The sequence below is a fragment of the Formica exsecta genome, unplaced genomic scaffold (genome assembly GCF_003651465.1).
Source record: "Formica exsecta isolate Colony F162 unplaced genomic scaffold, ASM365146v1 scaffold1327, whole genome shotgun sequence".
Lineage (NCBI taxonomy): Eukaryota > Metazoa > Arthropoda > Insecta > Hymenoptera > Formicidae > Formica > Formica exsecta.
Genome location: NW_021848660.1, coordinates 140,246 through 151,035, shown reverse-complemented (window position 1 = coordinate 151,035; position 10,790 = coordinate 140,246). Strand labels below are relative to the sequence as shown.

General features: G+C 34.6%; 1 protein-coding gene across 4 annotated transcripts in view; it reads right to left on the bottom strand.

Annotated features, from left to right (window-relative positions):
• Window positions 1-2,226: 2,226 nt before the first annotated feature.
• LOC115245838 (single-minded homolog 2) overlaps window positions 2,227-10,790 on the bottom strand; it is a 43,596-nt gene continuing 35,032 nt past the window's right edge. For 3 of the 4 annotated variants that reach the window (XM_029824327.1, XM_029824326.1, XM_029824325.1), the window contains exons 6-9: window positions 8,300-8,511; window positions 7,080-7,186; window positions 5,078-5,554; window positions 2,227-4,782 (exon numbers count right to left, since the gene is read on the bottom strand). In XM_029824327.1, coding sequence (XP_029680187.1) covers window positions 4,085-4,782; window positions 5,078-5,554; window positions 7,080-7,186; window positions 8,300-8,511 — 1,494 coding nt within the window. In that variant the 3' untranslated portion in view covers window positions 2,227-4,084. The remainder of the gene's footprint in view (window positions 4,783-5,077; window positions 5,555-7,079; window positions 7,187-8,299; window positions 8,512-10,790) is intronic. The other variant, XR_003885605.1, reaches the window with a different exon arrangement.

The window sequence follows — 10,790 nt, the reverse complement described above, 5'->3', positions numbered from 1 at the left end:
CAACAATCTGATTTTAATAATCTTTAAATGCATTGTTATTCCGGTAAGCATGGATCACTTGGAAAATATCCCAAAATCCTGCCTACAGGATTTATGAAATATTTTTGACAGGTATCTTAGATGTATCTGAGTTCGTGGTAAAAAGAACGAAATAAATTAGCTTCACAGATATTTTTACGCCAAGATTATTTGCATAAATAAACATAAATATTAAATTATATAAACATAAATGTTTTCTTATGTCTCCTTTATCAAAGAATACCATTATCCTATTTAATCATTTTGTACAATATCGTGCAAAGAATTTTTGTTTTATTAATTTCTTTTTTGTGAAATATTGCGCTGTATTAATATATTATTTTAATATACGAAACTGTACTTTTGGAAAATGGTTTTAAAATGTAGAAGCAGGAATAAGGTTGCAGGTGGGGAAAAAACTATATTTTGTCAGAGGAAAATATGATATATTTATATATATATATAGGTTTGCAATGCGCGCTATAGTTTTACATATTTACAGGACTTGACGCGGACACGCTTTGCCGTGATTCTCTCGCTACAAAATCTCACACTTTACATATACGATATAAATAATCTGACTTGTGCCATATGTGTATATAATCGGCGTCAAAATGGTTGACACTTTTTTTTTAGTGATTTTCGGAGCATGAGTCACTAAGAAAATATTGGATATTCATTTTGACGCCGATCCTATATGTGTATCGATTTATATATATGCAACGATCTACGAATCTTTCGTAATAAAATATCTCGCGACGATCAAAGAATATTGAGTTTTGCACTACTTATTTATATTTACAACAGTCATATAATCTATATTAGACACTCGTTATTATTAAATAAGCATATAATATATAAATATAAATATAATGATACTAATTTTCCGATAAAAAGAACGCGTTTCTTTGGTCGATTGGCACAAGCACCGGTCAGTCTTCGCGAATCAATATAAATGCTATTATATACATTTTATGTGTATTTTTGTATGTATCTTAATTTTATATATATCATCATATAGGACAATTTTTTATACGTACACATAGTATTTACATTGTTACGTTCGAGAAGAAAGATCTCGTATTAATAGTATATGTACAGCAACAATGCCAGTAACTTCACATCAGCATATTTTTTAACACTAGAACAGCTTGTTTTAACGCTCCAGATTGAAAAGTTGAAAGCATAAAAATGATATATTTTACATTTATTAAAACTTATGGATATTTGATATATTTAATATATATGTTTAATATATATATAAATATATGTTTCACATATACAAATATAAAATTCAATATGTATTGTGCAAAAAATCTTGAATATACATATTAAAATTTATTTAAAGTGTCTAATGATTTTTTATATGGAATTCTCGTATTTGATTTCATGATATTTTTAGTACCAACAAGCATAAAAAGCCTGTAAAAATTCAAATATTGTTTTGAAGTTTTTATCATACAAGTTATTTCAATCTTCCTCATACTTTCAACTTTTCATATATCATTTTTAAATTTAATTTTTTTTTAAATATTAATTAATATGTGCCATCCAGGGGGTATTCGCCCGTTGAATTATTTCTTACAGAAAGTTTTCAGAAAACGCGTCCAGCGCGTGTAAAACATTCTTAATATCTTTCTACATAATGTTTGCAATGATCACTATTGGTTGTGAAATATACATACAGGGTGTCCCACCAAGAGTGACCACTCCCTTTTATCTTTTATGGTCAATCCCTTTTATCTTTTAAGCTAAAAAAGATAGACCATAATAAATATATATCAAATTAAATGATTCAAACTGAACTCTATTGTGAGCATAGTAGTTGCTTATAAAAGCTATCTGCGTTAATGAACGGACAGATATACATAATTTTTTTTCTAACGATGTGGATTTTTCGATACAATAAAAGTTGAAGCGATGTATCATTTAATGTAAATATTTTACATATTATACGAGTTTTATCGACTTAAAGGATCTTCGTAGTTTGACACTTTGAAAATAAGACGATTTTTGGGAATTTTTTAAAAAGAAAAGTATAAAACATATTAATTCTAAACTTTGCATGTTTATTAAATAATATTTCAAGTATATTCTGAATTTTTTTCAAACAAAAATATTTGTTTGTTTCGGAGTTATAGTAGTTCAACCAGGATGCTCAAAAAATAATTGTTGTTGACTAAAATTAAAAAAAAAAAACAAAAAGATTCTTAATCTGAATGTGGCTATCGCGTGAATTAGGATAAAAAAAAAATATTGACAAATAATGGCAGCGTCTCAAAAAAAAATTTCATTTTTCACCAAAAATTTAGTTTTATAAGTCGCAAAATTTGAATTTTGCAAATATTGATTTAATTCTAGTTCACACGATAACCACACTCATACAGATTAAGAATCTTTTTGGTTTTTTTATTTCAGATGACTATAATGGCTGGAATCATGTTCGCCATTTTTTTTTAGACATCCTGGTTGGACTACTATAACTCCGAAACAAACAAATATTTTTGTTTGAAAAAAATTCAGGATATATTTAAAATGTTACTTAATAAACGTGCAAAGTTTAGAATTAATATGTTTTATACTTTTCTCTAAAAAGCTTCCCTAAAATCGCCTTTATTTTCAGAGCGTCAAATTAGGAACCCTTGAAATACGCGGGTAATGTCTACCTTTTCATTTTCGGCCCTGCGATATGGCCAATTTCTGACTCGTGCGTTAGAAATTGACGTATATTATATGTTGTCATTTGATCATAATGTCGAGACAGAAGTTGGCCATATCGCAGAGCTGAAAATGAAAAGGAGACGTCACCCGCGATATTTTAAACCGATAAAACTTGTATAATAAGTAAAATATTTACATTAAATCATACATCGTTGTATTCATTTAAGTTATAATATATCACAAACTAATAATTACTGTCACATCTCGAGATATGTGATACACATACGTATATAGAAATTTACAAGTTTCTTTACTAGCAATATTTTTTATGACGTGTAAAATCATCATCGATCAGAGTGTCATTTGCGCTAATTTTTGATACCGCGATCATTCAATTAGCATATATGCGTTTAATAGTGATTACGGCATTGAGGTAGCCATATTGTGATCATCCAAACTACATTATTTATTGTTTGAAAAATGATATTAGGATCAGTTGCACTCTACGTTATCGTTATTTATCGTATATTGCAATCATATTGATCCCACCAAGCCTTCGTAGTTTTTCAAATTGTCATCTTTAGATTTAGTTATTAAAAAAAAATGATAATAGATGTTATATTCATCATTATGTTTCTAATCTAATAGCATTTTTAACATTATTTATCACAGCTGATAAAAAATATTGGAATCAAAGAGATTATTTCGATCGGCATTTCAGTCGTTATTTTACTGCGAGATGATATTATGGATAAAAGAAAAACATATGCCGCGTAGGATTATGAGTAGGATCGGTTACATGTTTCCTGAAGCTTAGTCCATAAATAGAATTGGCCGTTTTGTCGCAACTTTTTTCCACTACGAACTTTGTGAAGCATCTGTCAGCAATGAAAAATAATATCTTCAAATAATATCTTGTCATTCTTATCAAACTTTCTTGTTGATAATTTCCGTATATATAAATACTCCGCAAAACTAAATTTATGAATAATAATGCTAAACTTTTAAAAACTGCGTACCGGAGTAAATTTAATATCAAAAGATGAGAACTTATTTTTATTTTTGTAGTATTTGATTATTAATAACAATATTTGCCATCTCTCTAATGATACTTATCTTTTGCCATTGATTACGAATTACCTTTCAAGGTTGAGACGTTTTTTTCCTCCATCTTCCAGAGTCGTTTGTAGGGCGTGACGTAAGTGACGTGAGATCCCGAAGTATTGTAAGAATCGCTATTCGTCTGATGATCAGAATATTGCTCTCCATTGCATTCAGTCTCTGCGCAATGACGCTGTTGTTGTTGATGATGATGATGATGATGACGATGGTGATGATGATGCCCGCACGCGCCGTCGTCGCAAGCGGCGTCGAAATGCTACGTGCAAGGCACCTCGAATTGATGTCAGTGAACAAACTGATGATGTGTTTCATAATGAGGCTGATGGTGCAATGGCGGAGTGCCGCTATTGACTGACACCGTTTGATGCGCGTGTAATTCCTGAGAAACAGTGCTAGGACTGTACTGTTGGGAATCAACGATGACGCTGGTGTAGCCGGTCGATGAAGTCTCCAGGTGATGGTGATGAGGGTGTTTCACCGTTGCATTGCCATTGCTATGGTGAGGCTGACCACAAGAGTGACCTTGCTGATAGCTTTCGTGATGTTGAAGCGTTGCAGCGTTGTAGCTTTCGTTGTTGTTGAAACCACAGTTTGGGTACATGATAACACCACCTGCCTCGTTTAATGTTGTCGATGACGTCGAATCCGGCGGCATGTGATGATGGTGATGCGACGAATGATATCCGGATGGTAACAAAGAATTCGTCAAATGCACGTCCAGACCATCGGTGCTGCCGCAGGAACTTGAGGATGTTGAGTAAGGTCGTTTCTGCTGGCCGCTCTGGGGGCTGTGTTGTCGCTGCTGTTCAAGTGACGTCAAAGGGTTTGTTTGGTGCAGCAGATGCTGAGGGTGCTGTCGTTTCTGCTGATTATTCTGCGGACTCTGTTGCTGGATAGTCAAAGAGGTGGCGTGGTGTAAAAGATGCTGATGATGCGCCTCATGTTGGTGTTGCAGAGTGTTTACGGGGTCTTGATGGAGATCTCGAAATTATAAGGAATATAATGATATCGGTTAGAATCGGATAAACTGTAAAATATTTATTTATAATTATAACAATTTTATTGAAGAAATTGGTGAGCAAACAATAAGGGAAGATGAAATTGTGTGTCTAAATTTTTATTTTTACATTGTTACATTATTTTTACAATTTTTATTTTTAAATTGTTCTTCATTTAGTCTTTAATAATTCTTATCTATAGTCTGAAATTTGTAAAAGAGAAATGTTGAGAAATTTAAATATGCCATTATCGAGTGCAAAATTAATTTTAGACTCACCATTATATTGATAGAACAAATCCGGACTATAGTAAGCGCTGTCCTCGTGAGTCGCACCGTTGATGCTGTGCGACGCGAACGGCGATGATGACAGGTAATGATTCGTCGAGCCTGTCATATATTCTGAATTTGGATAGCCAGAACTGTCGGCGTAATCGGTATCCGGTGGTTCCTTGGTTCTACCACGGTAAGGAGGACTCGGACTGTGATTGTCCAAGTCATTCGTGCCAATCGTAGGTGTTGAGACGGGCGCGCTTGGCGGATTTCCGGGACTCGAGCACGACGACTTTTGCTCACAATTCAGAATAAGGCCGGTACTTTCGGTTGCCGTCAACACATAATTGACAGAGACGATACAGTGCGGCCGCGAGCTTCTTGAATTATGCACGATGGTCACGTATGACTGCATCCATACCCAGCCACCAGTTTTGGTCAGAAATCTGTAGTATCTTGTGGTGACTTGACCTTTGCGCAATACTGCCAACAAGGCAATGGTGATCATTAGCAAGGTTTAATGTCTCTCTCTCTCTCTCTTCCCCTCCCCTCTCTCTCCCTCTCCCATAAAAGACTTTTATAACATTTTTATAAAAAACTACATTACTACTGGATTTTGTTTCGTGCATTCATTTCATTTTTACAAAATTTGTACTTGAAGTTAGCTTTAACATCTTTATTTTTAGCAATTATGCTAGGAAAAATAAGCAAAGAGGAAAAAATTGTTTGAATTTAAGGGAGAGTTTTAATAATTCAAGAAGAAAGATTATGTATACGATCTCTTGGGGAAAAATATCTTTCAGACATCTATAATGTCGCCCTCAAATTGCGAAAAAAAAAAAAAACGAGCAGGACAGACAGCGACGTCGCGCAATCCGCAGGCGCAGACATTAGCGGCATTATGTCAGGTTCCCTTCGAGTCGCGCTCGTGAAACTGCGAGTCTGTTCAAACAGTGATAGCAGTAACAGCCTCCTACCTTACCTCTCACCTCTCGCTGAATCTCCCTCACTTCTACTCCCTCTCGCGTTTACGCTATTCTCTCTCTCTCTTTCTCTTTCTCTTACGTAAACACCCGCGCACGCACAGAGAAAGAGAGAGAAAGAGAGAGAGAGAGACAGAGAGAGAGAGAGAGAGGTATAGACACGCGCGCATGTCGGCGGTCTCCTCTTTTCGTCGGCGCACTGTGGCAGCATTGTTCAATCAATAATGTACACCCCAGGTATACCACGTGTGCACATACTTAGAATAAGCGCGCGCGATGGCGTTTCGAGAGAGAAAAGGTGGAAAAGAGTGGAAATACATTGTAACTATGGGACACGCGAGAAAAGATCAAAGAATATTTTGTAAGGGCGATGCAAAGACGTCGCCGAGTTAAGCAGCGTCAGCTGCTTTCGGTTCATGAAGAGTCTATCCTCCTCAAGTAGCATGCCGACTTGAGAGGACCTTCATCGAACCATCGGTCGACACAGAAAATATCGAGGAAAATATTTTCGAACGTTTGTTTCAAAGTTATTTTTTTGGATTTGCAATATGATTGAGTCCCTTGAAAATAGAGGTTGACTTTCGGTCAAGGAAAATATATACAATGAAAATATAATATATACAAAATGGAGTATACGACCATCTTTCCATATAAATAATTGCATGCATTATGCAAAAACAAAATTTGTATGAAAATAGCCTTTTGATTATATTAGTGAATACTTTCAATAGAAATTTGTTAATATAAAATGAAACATTTTAAACAAATTTAAGTCTGTGCAGTTTGTTAAGTAAATAGCTAGAGTATTGAACTAAATTAAATTATTTAAAGAAATATAAATAAATTTTTTTGCTGGGTATAATATGCATAAATATTACATTAAATTTAATAGCATAAAAGATAATATATTAAATATATTATCTATATGATCTATTAAAAGGGTATTGTAAATAATAGTAAAATTATTTAATCTGTCATATATAAAATAGGTTTTACAACGAATAATAATATAAAGGAATGCTTACAAACATGATGAGCATGTCGTAGTTGCAGAACATCGCAACCGTGTACATAATGGTACAACGTCTTCTCGATAAGATCCGGCGGGTCGTATCCTGTTAATTGGGCTACCCTGTAATAACACAAAATACGCTGATAAATGACTTTTTTCTATTTCTTTTTATGCGAGTTTACTATATCTCTCTGTTTAGTGCATTACAGCTCTAATATACATATATTAAGAAAGCTCACATTTTCTCTGAAAGGAATTTTTTTTTTGAATATCTAAATTTATTATATAATTTTTTTGAAATACAGAAATGCGTCTATATCTTCTTCAGCCACGCAATTTGTTTTCCCATATAATTCACAACGCGTCATATATCACCCGCACGCAATGTTAACAGAACTACAGGCCAATAGATCCGTTGATTGTTCTTCGTATCGGGCTTATTTTCGTCGGGATTTACGGTGCGAGCGTCGCGAGTTTGCACAATGCGCGCTAGCCGAGCGATTCCGACGTATGTATGTATAATATAAAATTTCATCGCACTCTTCTATCCGCGCTATATTTATACTACATCACGTGTTCGTTCCCAGTGAACGAGCGGGTGCGTAACGCGGGCTCGTCAGGCTCGGCAGTGGTGGATATTTATTTGCCGCGGATGGAAAGAAAAAAAAGGATATATACGCGGTAGCGCTCGGTAACACGAACCTGATTTTAATGGTCGTACCCCTCTCGACCGGGGGCACCGCGCGCGGGCCCTCCATCGAAATATTAACGGCGCAATACGACACCCAACTATAATTACATTGGAAATAAATAATCCACTGCGTCCCAGTGCTCGAGTCAACGCTGCTCGCTTCCTCTTGCAACGGGGAGAGATCCGTCTCCATCAATAAAAAGAAGTTTATTCGAGAGAAATAATATTTTTTGTTATATATATATATATATATAGATTTGTATTAAATATTATTACGCAATTTATATCATACATTTTGCTTTACCTGTATATATATGTACTCTTTGGATACATAATTTTTTTTATTTATATAATTATTATTGACTTTCTTATTAGTTAAATTCAATCAATTATTTCTATTTATATATTTTTGACATTAATGACTAAAAAAAAAGTGAGGAAAACGGTGTTTATACTGATAATTAATACCTGAAAAATATCTTTAGAAAAAAAATGAAAATATAAAAAAAAGATTTAATGGGGACATATTATCAAAATCTTACCGTGCATCGAGAAATATGAGCTTCAGGTCGAGTGAAGCCCGGAACATGAACATGTTGTGGTGCAATTTAATTTCGGTTATGGAACTCGTCGGCAATGAATGGCCGACCGCCAATAGGCCGACATTACGGACGCAACGACTAATACCGTCCTCGTATTCAGACCCGATGGGTAGCTCCACGATGCATTTTAAATAACCGGAACAATGTATAACCTGAAACACCGAATCAAAAAACATCGCAGACTTTACGTTTCTAAAGTTTCTTAAATATTTACAATTTTTCAAAGTTTTTTAGATTAATCGAACATATATATATACATATACTTCAATATACTTTTATGTTCTCTTGTCACATTCTGCCATTTTCAAATCAATATTTTCAATCATATTTTTATTATATAAAGTATTCGCAGAGAATTGATAAACACTTGACACATATGTAGAATTTTATTTTCCATTTTTTATGTTCTCTTGTCACATTCTGCCATTTTCAAATCAATATTTTCAATCATATTTTTATTATATAAAGTATTCGCAGAGAATTGATAAACACTTGACACATATGTAGAATCTTATTTTCCATCTTTTATTTCTGACAGCTCATTCACCCCCGATGAATTCTTCCAACACATGTAATACGTTGCATGCAGTGCGAAATGCATACGAGCGTTCGCGATATTATTCCTTTGGCCGAGCGTAAGTGCGATACTCGAGTGACTCCCTCGCGCGCTGCCGTTGAAGTAGAGATATTCGCGCGGAACAACGGCAAATTAACAATTCCTGCTTAATTGAATGGCCGATGATGCGGAAAAAGCCTTGCTGAATGTCACGCTCCCGTCTCAAGTACCGGGGCAAATTTGTGAAGCAAATAGGCCCCTTATTATGCCCGTGTTGCATACGGGATCGCATACGCCACCTCGCGTATGCGATCCCGGTGCATCAGCGCGCGTTGCGACGCGAGAGGAACTCGAAGAGAGTTAAAGAAGAGGGCGACCACCCTTGATCTCACCCCCGGATTCACGCGTGTCTCGCCAAACAAAGCAATCAAAGCTATCAATAAAATATTTTTAATAGTTTGATTCTCTCTAATAATGTTAAAATTGGATTACGTAATTTTAAAAAAGAATAATTGAATTATATTGATTGAGGATTAGACTCAAAAATTGAATATAGAATATTGAATATTGAATATAAAATGCAAGCTAAAAAATAAGTTTGAATGAACTGAGAAGATCTTAGCATAATTAAAAAAAATAATTTACAATGGCGTATATATAAATTAAGGCTAAAAAATAATTCTTTATTTAAAATGATTACAATTATATGTAATAATTAAAGTTATATCGTTAAATGTATATAAAATATATATTTTATATTTATAATATATTAAAATAAACAAAGATCCAGATAAATTGCTTGTAGATAGTCGGGTCTAATTTAACACAATTTAATACCTTCTGAGGATTTCTTGTCACACAATGACATTTGTGGAGCAGGTTTTCTTTGTCACTTACAATTTCACGCACAATCGTTAATTCGAGCATTTCCGTTCGCGCGTCGACAAAAGAGAAGCCAACTATAATCCGGTCTTTGTATGTCTATAAGTGTCATAGGGATAAGTCCGCCCTCTTGTCCCCACATCTCTCGGCTAGCCTAACAGCTCGCAGGGGTTGCATTCATGACTTTGCCCAATGCCCATCGGGGATCTTTCGCTTACGACTTTGTCGAGGGCTACAGTCATCATGGCACTATGGTTTGAACGAGCTATTTGCCAAACATTTTCTTCCATAAGAGCTTGTCTTCTTCGGTTAGCGAGTGCAAGGTATGTCGCGGATTATCCCCCTTCGTTTTTCGTCAAAACGATAACGTTGCCCGTTATTGCCAGGGCATATGTCGAAAGTTTGACGATGACCGGGGAAAGTTAATTCAGGCAATCTTACCCGATTTCGGAAAATTAAGGCCCCCTCCCCCCTTTCATAAATCGAGATCAATGTCGGCCTGTGATTTTTCGCAATTTGTGCAGCACATCCCGTAAATCTGATTAATCAGCTAACATGTTGGCTGAAATCGATTCGGTAAATATCTGAAGGCAAACAGTCGAAAAAAGTCATATTATGATCAAAGTCATTTATGAAAATTAAGCACTTTTCAGATTATTAATTTTATACTTATTCAACATTAAAAAAATATACATTTTTTAAAACTAATCCAGTTTCAATTATACATATAATATATAAAATGTTGCTTTCTTTTAATTTTACTGTGCGATCAATTTTCGCTTATATGAATGTGTTATCAATTCTCGCTTATATGAATAATGTGTTTTCAATATATATAATCCTTAGAGAAAAAATTGATAGAAATATATAAAGAATGTAATATTTTTAAACATAGATTGAATAAGAGCGAATTTTAGTAGCCTCTCTCCCTCTCTCTCTCTCTTTATCTCTCTCTCTCTCTCTCTCTCTCTCTCTCTCTCTCTATACGGGGTG